The sequence below is a fragment of the Tyto alba genome, unplaced genomic scaffold, assembly GCF_018691265.1.
Source record: "Tyto alba isolate M040663 unplaced genomic scaffold, T.alba_DEE_v4.0 Super-Scaffold_16, whole genome shotgun sequence".
Lineage (NCBI taxonomy): Eukaryota > Metazoa > Chordata > Aves > Strigiformes > Tytonidae > Tyto > Tyto alba.
This window is the reverse complement of record NW_024881278.1, coordinates 29,123,880-29,146,749: the sequence shown is the minus strand read 5'-3', so window position 1 is coordinate 29,146,749 and position 22,870 is coordinate 29,123,880. Positions and strand designations below refer to the sequence as shown.

At 56.2% G+C, this 22,870-nt stretch overlaps 1 protein-coding gene and 1 long non-coding RNA gene across 2 annotated transcripts; one reads left to right on the top strand and one right to left on the bottom strand.

Moving 5' to 3' along the window:
- Positions 1 to 52: 52 nt before the first annotated feature.
- On the bottom strand, positions 53 to 13,380 carry NFKBIE (NFKB inhibitor epsilon). Its single transcript, XM_032995346.2, has 6 exons — positions 12,964 to 13,380; positions 2,374 to 2,476; positions 1,670 to 1,901; positions 1,409 to 1,497; positions 880 to 1,128; positions 53 to 549 (listed from the first exon to the last, which is right to left on the bottom strand). Exons 1-6 carry the CDS (start codon positions 13,293 to 13,295, stop codon positions 484 to 486), a joined length of 1,071 nt encoding a protein of 356 aa, XP_032851237.2. The 5' UTR covers positions 13,296 to 13,380; the 3' UTR covers positions 53 to 483.
- LOC122153202 lies at positions 11,323 to 18,095 on the top strand. The gene is made up of 3 exons (XR_006165068.1): positions 11,323 to 12,684; positions 14,105 to 16,570; positions 17,443 to 18,095. It is a non-coding gene; the product is annotated as an uncharacterized LOC122153202 (long non-coding RNA).
- Positions 18,096 to 22,870: the final 4,775 nt, after the last annotated feature.

Here is a 22,870-nt window from a genome sequence, read left to right as displayed (position 1 = left end):
CCTCCTGATGCTGCGGGGGAGCAGGGTGGGTTAGATCACATGAGACCTCAGGTACCCAAAGCGAGAACAAACGTTTATTAGAGTAAGCGTTAACTCTTCTCACCCCACACTCATTCTGATGGTGTCTGGGGGTGCCAGAGGATGCTCCGTCCACCGTGCAGTGTGAAAAGGAGTTCTCTCCTGCTCCTTCCCTGGGTAAGCTGGAGACCCCCACAAGTCAGACCCATGGCAGGGAGGGGAAATTCAGTCCCACTGCTGGTCACAAATACTGAAAGAAAAGCCTCCCCTATGTAGTGCTCATAGTGCCACCTTCTCCCCTCCGAGAAGGCGGCCCGAGGCCAGCAAAACGTTTCCAAAGAGGGGAGGGGGGGGATAAGTCTCCCACAGTGGCTCTGCTCCCACTGAACTGCAGGCCAGCAAGGTCCCAGCGGGCAGCAGCGCAGAGCCAGGAGGTGGCCCGATGGGCCGAAGGAGTCCGGACGCTCATTCAGAGCACACAACAGGCTTCCCTGAGATCTTCAGGTCATCAAAGGGCAGCAAGGCGAGGAGCTGCAAAGGCCAAGGGTATGGATGTGTAAGGAGCCAAGGTCATGTCTCCACCGAGCTGGGGTAGGGGCCCAGACCTGCCTCCCCCCCACCCCAGTCCTGCAGCCTCCCACCCACGCAGCGGGCGCAGCACCAAGAAACCCTGGCTGGGTTTCCCCTAGGGCTCGAGGGGACAGGCAGTCACCCCACGCACCCCCAGAACCAACGCCTGCACACTATAAGGGAGGACGGGCACAGCTAGAAACTCCTCCTAGGAGCTCCCGCCGAATCGTCCGATTCCTGCACCCCCCAACACGCTTGCAGAGCCACAGGCCTCCCCCCGCGCAGACTCACGTCGTCGTTGCCGTCAGCCAGGTCCTGGGCTGTCTCATTCTCCATGTTCCTCAGCAGGGTGTCAGCCCCGGAATGTGAGAGGATGGCGGCGATGGCAGCATCCTTGCGGCCCACGGCAAGGTGGAGCGGGGTGCACCCGTTGTACATCTGAGCGTCCACGTACGCTCCGTTGTGCAGCAGGAACTGGACAGCCCTGCGGTTGTGGCACTCCACGGCCAGGTGCAGTGGGGTCTTCCCGCTCGTGCCCTCCTGCAACCCACAGACCACAACGGTGTGGGTGCGGGGTCCCCTCAGATGGGCCCCGCAGCACCCGCCCGCACCCCCTTGACAGGGTGCGGAGAGGGCAGTTCCCACCCTGACCGCTGTCACGGCACCCAACAGCCCTTCAAGGACCTTTCCTCTCTGCTCCCTCAAAATTCAGTGCCTCCAAGCCCCGCAGCAGTGCCTGGCCCGAGGCCAGAGGGAGCATCCAAGGGAGCCACGCACCGTGCCCAGCCTTACCCGAACGTCACACCATGTCCAGCCTTACCTGAACATCGATGTTGGCGCCGCTCTCCAGCAGCAGAGACATCATCGTGATGTTCCCCTTCAAGGTGCTGATGTGCAGACAGGCCAAGCCTGGGATGGGGAGGCAGGAGAGTGAGCCGCAGTCAGCCTGGACCACTCCAAGGCACGCCAACCCCGGCCCTGCACCCGCTCTGCTGCCCTCCTGGATCCCTGACTGCAACACCGCGCGGTCTCTACCCCAACCCGGCCACCAGCTCGCCAACGGGCTTCCCCTGGGTCTCACCTTGCCAGTTCTGGAGCTGCAGGTCCTGGTGGTGCCCGTGGGGCTGGGCCGTGCCCTCCGTGGCGGCTGTGCCCTGCAGCAGCTGCTGGGCGCACTGCAGACGCTGCTGCTCGCAGGCTAGGTGCAGCGGGGTGTTGCCGTTGCGGTCCTGCAGCCCGGGGTTCACTCCCTTGTGGATCAGCGCCTGGATCACGCTGGGCTGCTCCAGGTACACGGCGAGGTGGAGCGGGGTCTAAAGAGGGGGTGGGGACAGAAATTAGCAAAGAGAGGGAGGCCCCACAAAACGCCGAGCGTGACGAGCCACGCCAGCCTGCAAGAGCCAGCCCGGTGGCACAGGCTTGCTGCCCCCCTGCACCTCAGCTCGGGGATCACCCGTGGGGGCAGATCTCACTCTCCTAGGTTATCTACCACTGCCATATTCAAGCCATGCCTGCTCCACCCTCCGGGGCTGTCTGGGACATCCTGGGGCCTCGTAAAGGACCCCATTATCCTTCAGTGCTGGGAGCTGTCACATCTCTCTCAAAAGGTATCTCTCACAACCCTTTTCTTCCCCTCCCCGAAAAGGGGCAGCTCACGTGGGACCTTCACCATGCTCTGGAGGAAGCGGGTGGGGGGGTCCTGGGGAAAGGACAGATGGATTAGACAGACAGAGCAGCCTGTGGCACCTGCCTTCCTCCCATCTTCTGCCTATCACATCCGCATACCTGGAAAAGATCATTTTGGATCTCCAGCACCTCCTTGGGCAGCTGAGCAATGCAGCAGAGTGCCACAGCTGGGACGCAGTGGATAATGGCCAGATGAACCAACCTACAGAGGAGATAAAGGGAATGGGGAAGGAAAAAACAAGAAAAAGGAGTCCTGAGTAACAAGCAGAGATCCTCCACTGCTTCACAGAGGAATAACGTCCAAGCATCTCCCAGTCTCCTTCCCTTCCCACCAGCTTGGAGCTCCTCCTGGCCTCTCCCTGGGGAAGCTCAGCAGCAGAGCAAGGCAGGAACATGGCCTGAGGCTCCCCAGGGCAGCCCTTCACCCTGATCCCCACAGGGAACAGACCGTCCTGTCCCTGCAAAGCACTACAGGGTCCTCCCTCAGACCTCACAGCACGCGTGGGGCTTGGACCTGGCCCTGCCCAGAGCCAGGCCTCCAACTAGGGCTGGCCCCAAGAGCCCGGGATGCATTTCACAGAGCCCAAAGGCCGGGTTTGGTGGCTGCGGAGGGAGGCCTGGGCTCTGGCAGCTGCCCCGGGGAATTCCAGTTCCCCGCTGCCTGCTGCGGATCGCGCTTCTGCTTTCCCCCCCTCCGTGAGGGCAGGCAGCCAAAGCCGGGCAGGAGCCCGGCGCCGGTCCAAGATCACCTGCATGGCAGAGTTCCCGTGCCAGCCGATCTGCCAGCCCACACCAAATTTCCTCTTCTCTCCCCCACATCCTTCCCTTCCGGCACTGCCGCGGCAGGGCTGGCACGCAGCCCGCCGGCACAGAGGGACACCCGAGCTGTGGCCATCGGAGCTTGGTGGCCAGCAGGGAGCCCACGTCCTCAGGACCGCGGCCCCCACGCCTGCGGGGTGGCTGGGCAGCCCAGAGTCCCCCAGCCCAAGGAGAGGTTTTATTTCCAGCCGGGTCTGACGCTGGCCCCTGTGCAGTCAGAACAGAAGTGAGAGTGTGACAGAGGCAGAGCCGAGAGGGAATTTCCAGTCACCTCTGCTGACCTGCTGTGCTCCTGGGAGCCCCTGCGTAGAGGGGCTGGCCCCCCGCCACAGGGCATCCCCCCCCCCCCCCCCGGCCATGGCAGGCAGCAGCTCCGGCTCTGCAGAGCATGGCAGGCACGATCTGAACCTCCTGCCACCTCCTCGCCGCTGCGCTGGGGCCCATGGGTGGCTTTTATCTCCAGCAGGGATCAGCTCCAAACCGAAGGCCAGGATCTAAGCGGGATCCTGCCACCCATGCTGCTTGGCAGAGGCAGGCAGGGCCGAGGGACGGAGGGCAAGAGCTGTGCCAGCCTCGGAAAGACACCCCGCTTGCTGGACAGCCCAGCTTTGGGATGCCACCTGCAACGTGGGGATGGACAGCATCCCTCCACGGGCGGGAAGTCAAGACCTGGCCCTAAAGCATTGCAGCAAAGCAGTGAAGCATCTGGGGCTGCCTTCTCACCAGCTACAGGGGGGGAACATATGTGTGCTGAGAATCCCAGAGGCCGGTCCCCCAAAATTTCCTTTATCCACCTCCTCCCAAGACCTGCCTGAGGGTTGAGCCAGCAACTGGAACCCCGGGCACCCTCAGCTGAGCCCCAGTTTTGGGAGCAAAACAAGGCTGGTTCCCCTTCGCCCTGCCGCCAGGGAAGAGGCTGTGCCCGACAGGAGAGGCTGCGTCCTTGGGGAAGCCCCAGGTCATGCCGCGGCAGGGAATTCCCCGCTGGAAGAAGAGGCCACCCACATTTGCCTCCTCACCGCCACGGGGTGCCCCCTCGCTGCCGGCACTCCCCCGGGCAGGGGAGGGGGTTTGCAAGCTGGGGCCGAGCAGCCCCACGGGCAGGGTCTGGCCACCCTCGGCTGACCATGGGGAAGAGGCACAGCCAAGGGCTCCAGGCCAGCAGCGAGGGGCACATCTGGGGGACCAGCTGCAAGAATACCCCTCCCCTCGGCGGGCTCCCGCTGGCCCCAGCCCAGGTACGATCCAGGCAGGGAGATTCCCTGCTGGGTTTTGCATCGGGCCCCGTGGCAGCACCTGGGCCGAGGCGTCCTTTGCCCGCTTGCAGGGACAGCCCCTGTTTCTCCAAACCTGCTCCCAGGCGCCATGTGCGGGAGGAGGCCACAGGATCTGCCTTTTTCAGGTACAGCAGAGATAAGACTGCTCAGACAGGGGACTTTCCAAGGCAATTTGGCTTGAACTTTAAACCTCTGCTGCTTTCACTTTCCAGAGCCACGCTGGGCTCCCGGGGGAAAGATCAGCACCCAGGGTCGTGCCCCGCTGCGGCCAGCCCCCGCACCCCCAGGAATCCCCCGGCCCCTCTGCCACTACCTATGCCACGCTGTGCCGTCACACGTGGACAAGTGGGGCAGTCACCCAGGGGAGGTGGAAACCCCAGGGAGCACTCCACCACCACCTCGCTCTTCCTGGCTTGGGTGGCTTTGCAGCTCAGTGAGGCAGCAGAGCCACTTGGGGCCGGGCTGACGCCGAGCAAATTTGAGCATCTATGGAGGTGATGGGGGCATCCATCCCCACACAGCCAGAGCTCAAGCTTTCACCTCGAAGCTGGGATGTGCCTGCTTCGAAGGACTGCTTTTCCCCCATCCCTCTTCCTTCTCCAGCCGGGTGCAGCCTCCTCCTGCGCTTTCATTTCTGCATTCATTCCCCCCTTTCCTCAGTGCCAGCCCTCAACTTCTTGAAATGGCTGCAAGAGCCAGGAACTGCTCGGGGGGAATCACAGCGAGGCCACCTGGCTGGGATGAGCCCACCAAGAGCATGTGTGCTCCGAGGCACTCTGTGCCATGGGCAGCGATGCCAACCTGGAATGAGGATCGTCTCCTGCTAGCCTGAGAGACATCCTGTGCCCGGGAGACCCAAGGTGCAGCCGCCGTGCAAATCTCCACTTTCTTCTGGCCGAGGCCACAAGCACGCCTCCTCCCTCTGCCGCGGCAGCTGCGCGGTCCAGCCGCTGGTGGGCTGCTGCATGCTGGCACACAGCGCTCGCAGCTGAGCCCCACAGCCAGGGCACAGCGATGGAGAGCTGCCCGCTCGCTGCCAGGCATCCCTACACACCCAGCCGTGGCCCCATGCCTTTGCCAGAACAGGCCCTCCATGCTCAGACTTCCCTCCGCTGCCTACACGCCTCTCCTCTGCCTTCCTCTGCTTGCCTGCTCCTTCCTCCCCTCCCCACACTTCACGCCTGCAGCCACAGGGGTGGGTGCCCAGCAGGGACTTTTGGAAAGGGCAACAGGGAGTTTTGGAAAGGGCAAGGGATGGAGGAGCTGTGGGCAGGGGAAATGCAGCCAACCGAGGAGTACAGACTGCTGGGCTCGTTCTCAGCTTTTCCGCTTGCTCACCAGCTCTATTCTGGCACAAGGGGACTTTGTTAGTGATCTGAATTGCAAAGGTCCCGCAGGCACAGGGCATCCCTGGCACAAGGTGATCTACCCATCATCAGAGAGAGAACAGTCCTGGAACAAAGGGGTCAGGTCCAGCCCTGGGGATGTCCCCGGGTCTAAGCAAGCCATGCTCAAGGTGGTGTTAGTCCTAGTTTAGGCACAGGAGAGCATCCATTTCCACAGTGATGCCCACCTCCCAGGCTTCTGAGTGACCTCAAGCATCTGGTAGGAAAAGTGTCCACACCCGAGAACTGGAGGCAGGAGAACATGGTAAGGGTGACAGCCAGCTCTGACACACAAGCAGAACTGATGAAGTCCCACCAGTTCTCCAGCTATCCTCTTCTCTCCCTCTAGAAAAGGGGCTGACCACACAGATCCCCTCATCTGCAGAGCAAGACACCTTGTCTCAAAGCAGCCTCTCCCTTCACCATCTCACCCCAGAGGCGCCTAGGACAAGGGATCCAGCATTCAGCACAACTTGCTTTGACAATTTTTTCTCTCTCTCTAGATAAGGTCCCTGGCTGCAGTGGGAACAGTTCACTCCCGGCTCCTTATTTTGGCTGAGTGGAGAAGTAGGACATCATGCAAACAATTCACACAAGAGAGACTTGTTCAGGGGAGGAAATGGCCCCAGCAGCAATAGAGAGGAGAGCGAGGGAGGAGGAAAACAGCAGGGGAATTCCACGCTTACCCTGCTCTCCCTCCCGTTCCAGCCCTGCAACCTGCACTGCTAACCGCTTCCTCAGCCATCAGCATGAACCTCTGCCAGCAGGCTCAGCAAGCACAGCTCCATCCTGCCCTGCAGCCCCCCTCCAGCCCAGCCTGGCTCCCTTCCTTCCCACATACCAATCTGGTGTTCCATAAAACTGTGCCAGCTGCCCTCTGGCAGCTCCAAAGGAGCAGATCCCAGCCTCATCCCTGCGTCCTCTGCTCCTGCCTTGGGGTCTCCTGTTCTGCAGGTTTCTTCTCCCCTTCCCTGGGCAGGGCACAGCTTGAATTTGAGCTGGGGAAGCACGGACTGGAAGGAGGTTGTGGCTAGTGAGATGCAAAGCCCTTTCAGCCACGTTGTGTTCAGCCCCCCCATCCCTGATCTGCAGCCTGGCCAGCAGTGGCTTCCCAGCCCGCGGCTCCTGTGGCCACAGGGAAGGGTGGGAAGCGATGGGCGAGAGGGGAGACAGCCTCTGCCTCCCCTGTGATGCTCTGCAGAGGGTCTGGTCTGGGTGCTGGAGGCTGACTAGCAGGGGAGGCGTTGCAAGAGGGCTGTGGGCACCTTGTTTTTCAGCGAGGTGGAGGATGAGGAGGAAGGGAGATGAAGGTGCCCCTGTTCACCCACATACAGCACCCCCTGGCCTCACATCCTCTAGACTCTGCACCCACACATTTGAGCATTTTGCTCCATTTCTGAGCAGATGGTGGGTCCGGGATTGCAGAAGCACTAAACAGCAGATGCATGCGGACTGCAAGGCGAGGGGTCTGTCCTGTGCTGGCATCGCTGCAGGGATGGGCCAAGCCAGGAGGCAGGTCAGCCCATGCCAGGAGGGCCCAGTCACAGACCAAAAAGCAAGATGAAGTATTGCAATAAATGCAGCAAGCATCCCAAAAGGTCCATTGGTCGTGGCAACTCCATTTCAAACAGAGCAAACTCCCATTCTCACTCATCAGGAGGCAAATATATTCTACAGCTCCTGTACACACAGAGATATCTGGAGGTCAGAACAGACTCTTACAAGAGGACAGTGCCTGGACTTTGCCAGAGCCTGGCAACACACCCTAGCAATCATTTACAGCCTCACGTGTGTCCTCACTGCCTCAGAATTTTCTTTGAATGAGACACCAGCTGTGAAGCTAGGATATCTCATGGGTTCCCTTCAGCCCTGCATCTATCTCAGCCAGAGGGACTTCCCATCTCCAGGATGTGGAGAGCATCCTAGGCAGCTCACTGAGAGGTGCCCAGTAACGATTCTCACAGTTCATACCCCACAACCTGCTCCTGCACAGTCACGTTTGACTCCTTTTAGACCCACTGTATTAAAAAAAACCCAAACCAACCAAAAATCAAAACTTTCTTTGCTAATTTAGCTGAGCTCAACCCTTTCCCAGCAGTGGCCAATCCTGCCTGCAAAGTGCAAGGATCTGAAGCCTTTCCCACCCTGACTGGTCTGTTACAGCCAGACATCAGGCTTCTGTATCCCAGGACATGGAAATTTCTAGCCATTCTTTCCCTTCCTCTGTGCTGAAGTTCCCTGTGCCTCTCTCCAGCTCCAAGGCAAACCTACGCAGGTGGAAAGTCTGAAGAAACTTCCTCCAGGCCAGGCTGAAGTCATCTGAACAGGGAAAAAAAAAAAAAAAAAAAGAAAAATCTCTTCTTGCCTGCACAATGTTAGAGGGCTACTAGGACTTACCCACCTCCCACCTTACACTAAGGTGAGTGACCCCTGTGGCAGTCAGCAGCTTCTGGGGAATCCTAAAGGAGCCTGTCAGAGCTGCCTGCCCTTGCTTGGAGGGGCACCAAGCTCTCTCCTGCTCACCAAACTCCTGAGCACGCACAGAGGAAGAGCTGAAAGACCATGCATGGGGAGCTGGACACAGTAGGTTCCCTGCTCCCTCTGTCCAGCCCCACATTAGGACTCATTTTCCGCTCTGCCCCACAACAGCGGTGTGATATGGAGCAACCCAGAACGGACTCAAACTTCCCTGTCAATCAGGCAAGGAGCTTTCCAAAGCCCCTCTGGAAAAAACAAGAGCATCCTTACTTCCCAGTAACTATGGCCATCCCATTGCTAGGCAGCCAGCAACAGCCCAGCCGAGCTGGGGGACTCCCAGCCCGACCAGCAACCAGGTGTGCTCTCTGCATCAGACTTCTTTAATCCTTCTCCTAAAACTGTGTGTCTCCAGTCCTCTGCTTCTTTTTCCTTCTTGCACAGCAGTTTCCCTTTGCTGTCACACACCCAGCATTCCCCCAGGCACACATGCTGGGAGCCTGGGGTACGGGGATTCTGCAACACCCCTGTTCAGCAGGACAAGGGCCGAGCAAGCAGCCACCCTGAACAGGGACAACCTCAATTCCCCCGCACGGGGCAAATATCTAGCACGGGGCCACCCGAGATGGGAGGGTTACGACCAGCACATGCCAGTGAACGCTCAGCAATGGCTCTTGGCCCTGTTAGATGAACCCTCATGCTCAATGCCTGCCCACGCAGACAAGGGCTCCGCAGGGAAGGCCCCTTCGCTACCATCACGTGGAGGAGAGATCAGAACATCAACTCCCGTGGGGCCCCAATTTTACTCGATTAACTGTCCCTGAGCCCTTGTTAAGGCATCTCAGCCCACAAGTCACTGGCACGTGATTTCTTATCAGCAGACAGGGCAGCACTTGTCTCTGGTGGAAGGAGGAAGTCAGGCTTCCTCCGCTCTCCTCCCTCCCCGAAACACGCACCCCACCAAAACCGCTCGGTCCCCTTTTCCATCTGAAGGAGGCTGAGATCTCTCTCCCGTGATTGAGCTGGGGTCCCCTGGCCTTTACCCCTGCAGAGGGGCCCCGCTGCTTTGCATGTGGACCCCCGTGCAGACGACAGCCACCCTGCCACGGAGCTGCAGCCCCCAGCCTTTCGCAGCCCTGCACGGCCGGGGGGCCCAGAGCAAGACCACACGCGCCCCTGCCCAGCTGCCCAAGGGCCCCATCACCATGGCAGCGGGTACCGATGACATAAATTGGTGTGCGGCCCAAGGACCAGCGTGGGCAGAAAGGGAAGCACGCTTTTAAGTTTAAAACGGACTATATAGTCCTAGAGAGAGGAAGCTCAGCCTAATTTCCCACACTGATGAATCAGCTCTGTCTCTGCCGAGTTTGGCAGAGGCTGCCATAAGCCCAAGCGAATGGGGAGGCTTTCCCTTGTGCTGGAACGTGACTGGTGGTCCCATCCCACCCCAAAGGAGCTGGTCCCACACTCACCCCTTTCCCAGGGCACTGGACTCGTGCATCTGCCTGGCAAGGCGAGGAAGGAAGGGGGTTTCCTCGGTGAATCCTAACAAAGATTGAGCTTGTCCAGAGACAGGGGCCTGCTCTGAGCTAGCCATGCCTGCAGCTGGAAAGCCCCTCTCTTCACTTCCACGCAGAGCAGTCCCATCGGGACTCAATTCAGCAGAAAAGGAGCTGGCTTACAAGGAAAACACGGATGTTTGGAGGAGACCACTTGATTCACAAGGAAAAGACAGATACTTGGAGGTGACTGCTTGAGCGCACAGGGCTCGCTCTCTGCCTGGCCACGGAATAAGCAGGATACATATCACTGCCCTAAGTGCACCCACCATCTTCTGCCTGTCATCCCGTTCCTCACCTTAGACCTCTCCTGCCATGCCAGCTCTGCCACTTTCTCTTGGGCACCGATGAGCTGGTGCCCGATTACAGCAGCTCCGGGTTCCCTGAGGCAGAGGGATCACCAGTGGCACTGGGGAGGTGTGGGGAGGGCTGACACTTGGGCAAATGATTCTTGGAAGACAGGCCCCACACATTTCACCAGCCATCACACCCACACCTCCCCTGTTGGCCAATTTCCTTCCTCTAAGCAGGACCCCTTCTAATTTTGAGTGCAGGAAGAGCCAGTTTTAGCCCCGTTGCTTCACCCTGCCTGGGTTAATGCTCCTCTCCCACAGATGTGGGGAGGAAGGTATCCAAGGAGGATCCTGCTGACACTCCAACTGCCCAAGCACATGCTCCTCGTCTCTGCCTCCATGTCCTATACTTCACCCACAAGCCCCAGGCTGACAAACACAGCCCCCCCTCACAGGCACGCCTCGAGGTGGCATGGGTGGGTGAGCCTTGGGGAGCTATGGACAGCCAAGATTTTTGTCAGATGGAGATCTTCCTTTGTGCAAGCCCAGTGCTCTTCTCCGCTTGGTACCAGTCAGGGCATCTGGGGAAACAGGAACTACTCGGTCAAAACCCCTGAACTTTTTGTATTTTCAGAATTACAATTACAGGAAAATGTTGTTGCCCAAGTCTTCTGAAATATAACGATAGTACGATTTTAATTCTCAGCCTGGAGCTGTTTTGTGACAGACATTCAAGCAAGGCACACAAGGAAATGTGCTCCTGATGGAGATGAAAAGAAGTATATTGGTTCGTCTGACTGGATGAAAGGGATGCGGCCTGTGTGCCATCTGATCCCTTTTCTCTGGGGACCTTCTGTCGCCAGATGAGCAATTGCTCCATAGACTTTAGCACTACTATCAGCCCCAACTTGTTTTTGCATACAAAACCCAGCGGTAGCAGTTCAATGAGTTGCTGGGTGCTCACAGTCCCCATTTGTATCGACCAAGCCGTGGATGTTCAGCATTTCTAAATATAAACGCTGCCTACCTCCGCCACAGGGTCAGGAGGAAAGACAGGAATAGCAGACGCAGAAATCCACAGCCTCACCACTCTAACCACAAGAATAGGTTTTTTTCCCAGCACTGGGAGCAGATCCCAGGAAAGCCGACTCCCGCGTGGACACAGCCAGCCCGGAGCTGTACAAGCTGCACCACCAGCAGACTTTTCACTCCCTCCCTCCCTCTTTACAGATTTCCTGTTCTGAACTGCACTGTGAGAGAAAACAGAAGAGCTACTGCAACGGTTTGAAGAGCTCTCCGAGGGCCTCTCCTGCCTACAGTAACCAAGGCACAATGGATTAATGTTTCCCTAGTTAATGAGACACTTGTGTTAGGTCTCTCCAAGCGAGTCTGACAAGCAAAGGGCTCAGCCACCTTACAAAACAGCCCCGAGCAGCAAAATCATCTCCAAGCAGCTGCATTTACCAGGCTCACTGAAGAGCAGCAAGCTGGGAGCCCTGGTCACACTGCAACAGACTAGCCCAGGGGGCTTTTCTGAGGCCATTAGTTCCATAGCTCTGCTTAAAAGACCCCTGGCGCTCTCTGTGGACACCTCAGCTCTAGCATTACAGCTGGGAAAGGTGGTGAAACTCCTCCATGGCAAGGAACCCCAGAGCCAGCCTGTTGATAAGACAGGACTAGAAAACACTATCCAGGCGCCCGACTTGGGAGCGTGGGAGCCTGGGTTTAGTCTAACCTTGCTTGCCATGAGACTTCCAGAGCAGATCCCACAGTGAGCATTAATGAACTATTTAGCAGATGCACAGGCTCCTTCCTAACTGGGAAGTAAACACTCGGGCTGGCTTCCAGCTCATCTTCAGCCTCAGAACCAGATGTACTCTGCCAGCCAAGGACAGAGCCCCCTTGCTGCTCCCACTACTAAAGACATTTGCTTGCTCGTGTCAGTGCCTCTTAGTTTCTCTTCCTCTTGCACCATTCCTCAGTATTAAACTCCAATCTGGCTTTGGGGCAAAGCTTTGCCCTTCTCAGCTGCAAGCACGCTTCACTCACGCTCTGTGTTTGCACTCATGATGAAAACCTTCCACTGAGGGAATGTACGGCAGGAAAGCGCTGCGATTAGCTGTAGGCAGTGACCAGAAGCCAAAACAAGTAACTCCAGTGCGATGCCTCTGCCCTTGAGAGGTTATTACGGATGTGGGAAGCCCCCCGGCGCCCCCCCTGAAGAGAAACACTCCATCAGAGAGGCTCAGGAGGGCAGCCCTGTAGCGGGGCGTGCGTCACAACTGTGCTGAAAGCTGCGGCTGTGAGGGCGGGCTGGCAAAGCAAGGCACTTTCCACCTGAGAACAAACAGTTCTTGGGTTGCACGGTTGAGCAGCATCTGTGGCCCTAACACAGCCATCTCAAGGTCTTGCGCTGCATAGCCAGTCTCATTTTGGGTCTTGCTTACGTGCCATCTCACGCAGCCAAGCCTTCCCCGCTGGGGAGGAAATGTATTCTCTGTGGAAGAGAGAGTGGGGGGGCCTTGATTTGCTCCCCCCCCCCCCCCCCACCTTCTAGCTGCTAGCTAGCAGCCCCACAGCAAGCAGAAGATGGCTTCCTCCGGTGAGTCCCTTCTGTGCCACGTTGCCTGGGGTGCCTCTACCCGCTCCCTCTGCTGCACCTGGCTCGGACACCCCACCGGTCACCCACCCAAACCCGCACCAGGGTGCCAAGCATCCGCACGCAGCGCAAGGCGGGATGCTCTCCGGGACGGGGGGCTCTGGGAGCCCTTCGGGAGCGCTGCAGATAAAGCCCAGCTTATCTCTAGGCACCGGCTCGGGGCCTAACCCCGGGGACTTGGGGCGAGGGGGGGGTGAGCGGGCAGGGGCCGGGGTCACTTACGTGTCTCCGTCCTCCGAAAGGTAGGTGAGAGCCTCCAGCTGCTGCCGGCTCAGCCCCTCGGGAGGCGGCGGCGGCTCCTCGGCGCGGCAGGCGGCCGGCAGCCCGGCCAGAGCCTCGGGAAGGGCTCCGGAGCCGTAGCTGGAGTCGAGCCTCTCCTCGGCGAGGGTCTCGGCGAGGGTCTCGGCGGCGGGGGGGGGTGGGACCTCGGCGGCGGGGGTCTCCCTCCCGCCCGGCAGCGAGCGCAGCGACTCGATGCCCGAGTCGCACTGCCCGTCCTCGCCCTCCCAGCCCGCCGCTTCCTTGCGGCACTCGCCGCCCGCCGCCCGCGACATCGCTCAGCGCCCGCCGCCCGCCCGCCCCGGCCCCGACCCCCGCCCCGACCCCCGCCCCGACCCCCGCCCCGGCGCCGGGGGGCTCATGGCCGGAAAGCCGGCGAGCGGCGGCCGGCGCGGTGGCTAAGGCGCCGCGGCTCCTCCTCCATCCTCCTCCTCCTCCTCCTCCTCCTCCTCCTGCCCGCACTGACTCAGCCGCGCCCGGCCCCGCCTGCCCGGGATTCCCCCCGCCGCCCCAACAACCTGCCTCCCCCCCAAAAAAAAAAAAACCAAAAACCGAGAGGGCTGCCACTTCCCGCCCGCTTTGTCCGGCGGCGGTGCGGGAGCACTTGGAGAGAGAATGCCCACCGCTGGGCAAAGCACGCGTGGGTGAGGGCTGGCAGCCTGAGGTGCGCGAGGGAGGCGGCCACACCGCGCTTCCCTAAACCGTGCTGGTGCGTCCCAGGCGTGCCTCCTCCCCTTCCCTGCTTGTTCGGGATCTTTAAATAGCACGCAGGTTTGCCAGGGGTGGGAGAGGGACCTCGTCAAACCAGGTGGTGTGTGGGTGAGGATGCTGCTGCGTGCGCAGTTGCCGACTGAAACTTCAGGCTCTGTGGGAAACGATATGGTGGATGTCACTTACTGGTAGCAGAGATAGGTGTGAACGAGACGTTTGGTTTTCCCGTGTGCATGGTTTCACCTGTTTCACTCACTGAGGCACCTTCTGGTCTGTCCTGCCCGCACAGGCAGAGGGAAAACAAGGCGCTCACCAGGGCTGGCCATACAAGTCACTTGGCCCAGCTGCTTCCCACCACCTTTCTGTGTTGCAGATGGAAAGCCCAAAGCCCAGACTGGCTGCTGGGGCTCACACAAGAGCAGCCAGGACACAGAGACCAAAGCTGAAAACAAAAGCTCAGACGAAGGCCCAGCTCTCCCCCAGTGAACGATTGACCAGGCTGCATTCCAGTGTTCTCCTTCCAACATCAAAGCTATGCAGTTGTGTTCCTCGTGAATATCATCTAGTTACCTTCCAGTGTTCCAAGCAGTGGGCTTTCCTCAGAAGCCAACCTAGGTAGCTCTGAACGCAGGTGGCACTTTAAAATCAGTTTCACTTGTTGGTTTTATTGCTTGATGTGCCTCCCCACCTCTGAAAGGTGCTCATCTTTCCAGTTTAGCCCAGCGGGAGGGGAAGGATCTCTTCGTGCCACACACCTGGAAGGCAGCTTACCTGGGAAGAGCGCGGTGGTGGGCACGGGAGCGAGTTCACACAAAACCACACACAAAGCCCCAGTGACTTCCTCCTCCCGTGCTGCAGCTGCAGCTTCGGGTTTGCGTCACTCCCCCAGCACTGGCCACCAGGCCTTTAACTGCAGCCTTGCTGCAGGCGAGCCACCCACAAAAAGTGCCTGCAACCAGGCAGGAAGAAAAGTCTTGGGGTGTGAGGGCAGTGGGAGGCAGGCAGGGGAAGTCCCTGTTGGCATCAATAACTTCCAGTCACAAGTTTTCCTCCCACGCTCGGGATCTGTTTCCGTATCTCCAGTTGTGTCCCTGGCTCTACCCGGCTGCGAGACTACAATTGCTAAGGGAAAGGAACTTCTCCCACACCTTATCAGCTCTGTCCAATGCAGGGCAGGGATCTGGGCCATATATTCATGTCACTCCCTCTCACACCCTGGCAGTGGCTGCATCCCAGCTCCATGTGCATCTGCAGCTGATGTTCCTGACCCCCACCCAGAACTTCTACTTTTTCAGCTTTCTGTACCCAACTGCTACTGGCTTACACATCAAATACTTTCCAAAATGCCTTTGCTGTTTTCTCTAATAACATACTAGATGTTACTAGAGATGCGGCTCCATCATGGAATGGTTCCTTATGCGCTTTTGCATGGCGAAAATCAGGTATTGGGAGAAATTCACTTTGGTCAAATCAGCACAAATCTGTGTGGTGATGCACAAAGATTTCACTTTTCCGTGAAGCAGTTGCTGCTTGGCTTTGCAGCAAGTGGCAGTCAACACTTGATTATCTTGCAATGTCCTGTTCCAGTTGGGGCACAGGTGTGGAGCCTCCTTCCAGAGCTGGCACAAGTTCAGGAGCGGTTCAGCCAAAGTACAGAGCTCGAGCTAATAAGCCTTGGACCAGCTCTGCAGGGAGACAACTCGAGATCCACCACTTGGGACTCTGTTGTCCAGTCCACTGCAAGCTGTCTGCACCTCTGGCTACTAAGCAGTTCCTGGAGGTGGCCTTCCTCTGCTGCTGCTGTGAGCTTAGTCAGAGCTAGCGATCTTGCAGCTTCTCTAAGGTGAGCCTTGAAATTCTTTGAGCTGGCTAGTGCTCTCCCAGGGCTGTGTTGCAGTGGTTTGCTGCAGCTGAGCTGCAGAGACCAGGCACTCCCCATTAAATCAGCTATGCCACCCAGGCATCCAGGTCCAGCCACTCTCTGCTCTGACCTTCCAACTACACCCACTAATACCCAGCTCAGGCACCAGCTCCTTGCCATCTCTCTTCTGGCTGAGTCTGCCTCTATAAACCCTTCAGACCATTTCACTGGAAAGTCTGAAAGATGAACTTGGCCACTCTGCCCCATTATTTGCTTTCTGTCACTCATTCAGCAAGGCTTGGGCTCCGTTTCGAGCTGTCTTCTTTTCTGCCTGGCCGTGTGGGTTTTGGACTTTCATTATTTTCAGAGGCTTTAAATACAGGGAGATATACACATACATATATGTATACATAAGCACATGCATATATATAATATCTATGTATAATGTATTGGCAGGTAGTGGTAGAGGGGGTAAAAACATTTAAATATAATATGAGGCCAATCTTGATGTTCTGATTTGCTTTTGAGAATTTTAAACCCGAAACTCTAATTCTGGTCTCTCTCTAGTCCCCCCTAATATGTGTCACTTAAAATGGTTAAAACTGCAGGGAAAAACAGAAGAGGAAGGGTCCTATTCCCACTAGAGGTCAGTGTCAACACATGCTGCTCGGAGGCACCCAGCGCTACTCGAAATAACCTCTCCAGCAAGAAACACGGCTCAGAAAGGCTCTCCTGCCACACTGCGCTGCCAGGAGCATCAGGGCAGAGCCTGGGCATGGGAAGGACTCCCCAGGTGACCTGTGACCCCCGGTACTGTCCCTGGTAATGTCCAGTCCTCAAGTACAGCCCTCTGATTTCCTAAGTGAAACCCAGGTCTCTGCGCTCGACTTCTTGAACCCAAGCTCTGCCCACCTCAGTTGCAGCCTGGCCTGGCACCAGCATCTTCTCCCCTGTTCCTTGAGCTGTTAACTGGGTGAGGTAAGTAAGATGCGGACGAGAGAGATGGAGAAGAGGAGTTTATGCCCAGTCTGTCTGGTCTGAGGAAAACTAATGGTACTTTAGACCCCAGCTGTGACCCTTTGCCATGTTTAAGCAACATAGATTACCTGAAATTGTTATAAGCAGTTTTTGTCATAGTAATTCATGTCAGGCAATGTGACTGGTACTACATTCCCCCCATGCAGGCCGTCCACTGCACAGCTTTGGTCCCACGCGAGCACTGGACTGCCCCTTTCCCTGGGGATGCAGCCCTTTTCCCCCCCGTTCCCAGCATCAGAAGTGCTGAGCCCATCAGAAAGGTGTTTAGATCTCTGTCTGAAGAAGCTCCCACTTCATTTTCCACACCAGAGGTGTCTCTGGGTGCCCTGAGCAGCAACCCAGACCTCTGCCTGGGGCTCCAGCTCCAGCTCAGGGAGCTCAGCCCAGAAGCCACATGTGCTGGGTTCTTGACTGGGAGCGCTGAGAGAGCAAGGAAAGCTGCAGGAAAGATGACAGGCTCTCTCCTCTGACTGCTGTTCTATATATCTGACAGCAAATCAGCTCCATGGTGTACCAAACTGGGTCACTTCACTTTCTGGCCTAACAGTGAAGCAGGAACATGTCTTTTAAAGATTCAATGCCGGGAAGTGAGGCCGAGCTTTCTAACAGCTTAGAGCAAAGCAGGTCCTCTGCAGGTACCCAATTTGGGGGGGGGGGGGGGGGGGGAGTCAGCCTAGAAAACGCTGGCTGCCCTCTTGTGGTAAATTTGTCTGAAATCACAGGGCCACTTCAAACATCTCCTAGGATGCTGCTCTGGGCACCTGCTCATGTTTGCGGTAAGGGATTATTTCCAGTCGTTTTCCTCCTTGCAGTCCGTGTCAGACACCTCTTGTCCTTCTGCTGTGCACTCGCGTAACGTTTCGGGAGCCACTGCGCCAATATGGTGACACAACCCGGAGCCCGTCAGATTTGTCTACGTGTGGTAGGTGGTCGGCAAGTTGCCCAGCTAACGCCCTCCCTGAGAAGGACACACGGTTCCCACTGTTGCCCAGAGTCCTGTGGTGGACGGGGTAGTTTCTATCTCCTTCTGTTGTTCACTGTGTGTATGTGTGTGTATGATCTGTAGGGAGCTGGACAAGGAGGATTAATTAATTCTTTGAATTGGGATCGCACCTAGCTCACCCTGCTCTCAGCCACGACATTCACTTCCACAAGCAGAATGTGAGCGATATAAAGATGCACTAAAAATCCTCGAGCTTACAAAGTGAACAAACAAAACCCCCAGATACTTTAACAAAATCTCATTCTAAATTAGATCCTCCTTGTACAACTCCTGTCAGCTCAGTGGCTGCAGTAGCAATGCTCTCTGCTTGCATCTGGGCAAACGCATGGCTGATAAGGCCTCGGTACATATTTATTTATGTGTGTGTGCACGTGCAGCTGTGTGTGCTCAGAGGTCTCCCAAAGGAGATGGCAGATGTGGTCATGAATGGGGAGGGGACAGCAGATGGTTTTGGAGAACTGATAATAAAACCATGCTTAAATAGATGGTGAAACTGTGCCCTAGGTAAGAAATCTGGTCACCTGGGGCTCCCTTTATAGCTAGTGGAGAGACAGAGTCACTTCCAAAGGGCGGCTCTGATAACCTCTGTCTGGCCACACTGCTTCAACAAAGAATGCTCCTCCCTCCCTGCAGAATAGCTGTGGAAGGCAGCTATCGCTCAGTCGCCGAGCTATCATTTATTCATGACTCTCTAAGTACAGTTTATCCTGCAGAGACTATCCAAAACAGAACAAAAACCTCAACTCACCCAACCACCCCCCAGCTCGCCTTGCCAGAGAATGCAGGATGGGTGCTGCCAACACTGCATCTCGGGCTTCAGAATCACCACACTGGACCTGCTGGCTGTTAGAAAGGAAGGATGGCTTAACTTCCCCTTTTGAGTTGCTTCTGCTTGAGTTGCTTCCCGCTTCACCCCAGCCCCTCACCGTAGCCCTGTAACCCCTTGCTAGCCCAGCCCTTGCCTCCTAACAGTGGCTGCTCTGCTGGTCCCTAGCAAGCCACGCGGTGCTGCCAGAGGTATTACTCATGCAAGCTTGGCTCTGCTCTCAGGAGAGTTAAATCTCACAGCTGCCAAACTCAATCAGAGCTTGTGTCTCTCCACGTTTGCATCAGAGTGATTTGGGAACTGGGCCTGGCGCAGCCACACTATTGTAAGCAAGTGAGGAGCCCAGGCAGGGGTTAGGAGAGAGGGGTGAGCCGATGGCTGGCTCAGGGTGGTGGGGAGGGGAGGTGGGGGGTGAGCGAGCTGTTTGAAATATTCAGGTGCTGAGCGGGAGCACAGAGCACGCAGAGGGCAGGTGGCCATCCCCTGGGATGGAGGGGCCCCAGCGGCGTGAATAAATGATGACCAAGGCCGTGTTGCCCAGGTAACGGGTGCTCCTGGCACACGGAAGGTGGGATCGCAGCCATTCCCCAAGGTGGGATCGCAGCCATTCCCCAAGGTGGGATCACAGCCATTCCCCAGGACACTGACCTCACCGCCAGCCCCAGCCCGTGCGATGGCCCCTAAGTAACACAGACACTCAGGCGGTGGGCTTCTAGCCCCTTCCCCAGAACAGCCTCGTCTCCCCTGCATGCTCTCCGTGGGGAGATTCGGGTGGAAAGGGGATGCTTCCCCAGACCAGGATGTCTCAGCTCCAACCACTCAGCATGAGGAAGACGAATTGCAACAGAAACCTATTTTCTGCTTTTAGGGAGGTGACTCCCAGGCCTGCAACTAGGGACAGGCTAAATTCTCTGAGCCATTAGTTTCCGTGGCTTATTCCTTTCTGGGGGTGATGGGCCAAAAAACTCAGGCAGAACAAAACATTTGCCAGGGGAGGATTTGGCTCGGTTTCCAGGCACTTGGGGTGGTTCCTGCTGCTCTGGAGTTATCTCAGACAAGATGTCCTGAGGACTGTCAAACAGCATCTGGGCAGCTCTGAATCCACTTTTCATTTCTAGGGGGGGATGTGAGGGAGGGCCCTGGGTATCCTGCTGGGCCGCTGCAGAGGGGAAAGCAATTTAACCCAAGCCAGAAACCTCTGCAGAGCCTCACAAATAATTGTGGTGATGAACAAATAGACTCTCATGGGGCTGGATGGAAAATAAGCAAACTGCACACAGGCGGCTTGTTGGAAAGGGAAGGATCAAGGCAGGGATCAAAGAGTTTCCAATGACAGCAATTCCCATCTGTGAAATACACCCCAGAGCAGGAGCTACAAACCCAGCTACTTCATGAGGTTTAAGACTGCACACTTGTGGACCGCTGGCATCTTGCCCATAGGGATGCGGACCCATGGCTAGTATGCTGAACAGAAACTAGTTCCCCAGTCACAAATCAGTGACCCCTACGGGTTTCCTTCCCACAATAAAAAAGGGCACACCTGGATCTCCTCCCAGCAGACATGAAGTCTGAGTGTAGCTGAGGAAAACGTAACTAATGGCAGAGATTTCCTTGAGGACAATGACTGCAGAGGTAAATGGCACCCACACAGTCAACAACATCGACCAGCAGTGGCAAAGGGATGTTGTTTAACTGGAGCAAGAGGCACGTTCCTTCATCCACACTCCCCTTGTTGCATCATTAAGGAGTAATTTAATTGGAGCGACACATTCTGGAAGGCTCAAGCAGCCAGCATAAAATATCCTTGAAATTTCTAAATGTAATGGGCATTAGTTTCTGAGCTCAGAAATTCTCGCATCCAACACAAGGGGATTCTCTGCTACACATCTTCTTAAGAGAGAAGAAGCAGCAGACTGCTAGGAATCATTGATTGCTTCAAAACAAAATACTAAAATTTGATCACACTTGGCCTATTGGACAAAATAAAGCTAAATTCAATGTTACATATATGATGCTACAGAAATTTGCTGCAAAATCCAGTTCTATCTTCAGGCTACGAATACCAGCCCAAGGATAGCTATCTGTGGTCAGCTGGTTTAAAATGCAGCCTCTGTCAAAATTTTTCCAGAAATGAAATGCAGATTTACTGCATGTGTATACAACTAAAACCATATTTAACCAGAAGCTAAAAGGTTATTTTCTGTAGCTACCAGAGGCAGAAGTGTGAGGCCTTTTCTGGCTTGACACACTATGGAAAATAAGTGGAGAATACTGCTAATATGACCTGGTGCTTTACATCTGCTTGGAACAGAAATGAATGTCTCTGCAGGGTGGCAGGTAGAGGCTAACTGGAGAACAAGCCTATTGATAGCCCAGTGAGGGCACCACCTCTACTTCAGTTGCTGTGTCTTCCTAAAAGCCTCCCTACTTCTTCCAACTGTTTTGTCACATCAGAAGTGCCCCCGTCCCAGAAATGTCCTGCTTGCTAACAGTAGAGCATCCCAAAACCTAGAGAAATAACTGGGGGTGGAGGGGGGGAGCGGGGTGGAGGGGAGGAATCTCACATATTAAAGCAAAAGATGTTTTTGCCTTTTGTCTGCAAGAGAATGGGGTGCTTGACTGTTTAGGGCAGTGCGTTATAATTAGGACTCCTGGGTTCTTCCACCCGTGATGGTGGCACAGAACACAGTCTCGAACGTCAGACTTCTTGCTTCGGTTTCCAAATGGCATATGCATCCTATAGCCTTATTTCTCCCATTCTCGGGGGAGGTCCTGTGCTCTTTGTAACACATTATCAGCCATGCCCTTGGGTTCCTATCCAAGGGTAGAGACCTGCCATGTTCCTGTTTCCGACAGAAAATGGCTGAGAGTTTGTACAACTTTGGTTCAGACAGAGCAGGTCACAGGACTTGTGACACCTTGGCTCGAAAATAGCATAGCTGGTGGTGTGTTTGGCAGTGTTGACTCCAAGACACAGAAAACATGCTGCCAGGACCAGATCAAAGATACAAAAAGCCCTACTTTTGGCTCACCAGTAGCTACCGAATCCACTGGTGGAGGATAAATTACAGGGCTCTGTGTGGGTGGCTCCATAGGGGTGGCAGCAGCCTGTTTCCCAAGGGTTAGTCCTAGTGGATAACAAGTCTGAAATGGGCACCCCAAAGCAATCTGCTCCCTGACTCTGTGGCTGTGCTGTGGAACTCTTTGCCACAGAATGCACGCAGCATCTACAAGTCCAAAGTTAACACAAATTCAAAAGTGAATGGACACATTCCCTGGAGAAAAAGCCACCATGGGCTATTAACTGCGGAGAGATAAACTCGGATCGCCTTCTCCCTCCTACATACCCTTCTGCTTTGCTCTTTTTGGGTGACATCACTGTCTTTGAGAGAAAACCCGAGCCGTTCTGGAGGGTGATCATCCCACAGGTGCCTTTAGGTCTAGCTGAGGTCACTTCCTCCAGGAGTCCCTAGCACTATAAAAAGCAGAAATGCGTATACATATGCAAATTATTTGCAACTGTCTCTTAGAGTGCAGGCGATAGCATACAGTGCTGCTACAGAAGCCCTGGCAGCTCTGGGCTTGTGCCTCTTTGCCTTGCTCTGCCATGGTACGCACACTCCGGTGAGCTCTCCTTGGGATCCACCACATGAGGATGGGTCTGAAACCCCGGAGAGCCAAAGTCTGCCTAGAGGATAGGGCAGGGGGTGCCTGAGCGCTAGGCAGCGAAATTCAGAGCAGGCTGCTCCTGCTTGCTGCTGTTCCCATGGAAACGGGGGGAAAGGGAGAGGAAACGCATCCTCAGCCTCTTTTGAAGATGAGCTCCTTCAGCAGCACCCCCGGCTACCACACCTGTTCCCATCAGAAGCAGTGGCTGGCAGTTCCCCCCCGAAGCCTCTCCCTGAGCGAGACCATCAGGCCTACGGACCGTTCCTTCCCTGTACCAGGCAACAGAGTGGGCAAGAGCAAGACATCCCAGTGCCAAGCCTGAGCCTCAAAGCTCAGAAAAAGTCAAATAATTTCCAGCAAATTCTCCAGCTTATGCTTTTCCCAGTTCAGATCTGGGGAAGTACCTGCAGAGACACTTGGTTTCCCAAGCCTGTCAAGGAAGCTGGGCTCTGCCTGCAATATCTGGACCTAGCTGAGGCTGGACCCTTCCTGAGCTCTGTGTGTGTGTCCCCCGAGGATGCTACTGTGAGTTTAGATTGAGGGTCTGAAGAGATTTTCCCACTCATCCCTGTAACCAAGCAGGTTAGGTCCATGGGTGAAATACACTGCAGTCAGCTCCGTGATAGCTAGCTGAGCATCCTTGGGCTCGGTGGAAATCACAGCAGCTTAGACTCTGCCCGACCTAAGGTTGTCCCCTGAGTGCCGGCATTAATGTTGATGGTCAACCCAACACCCCCCCCCC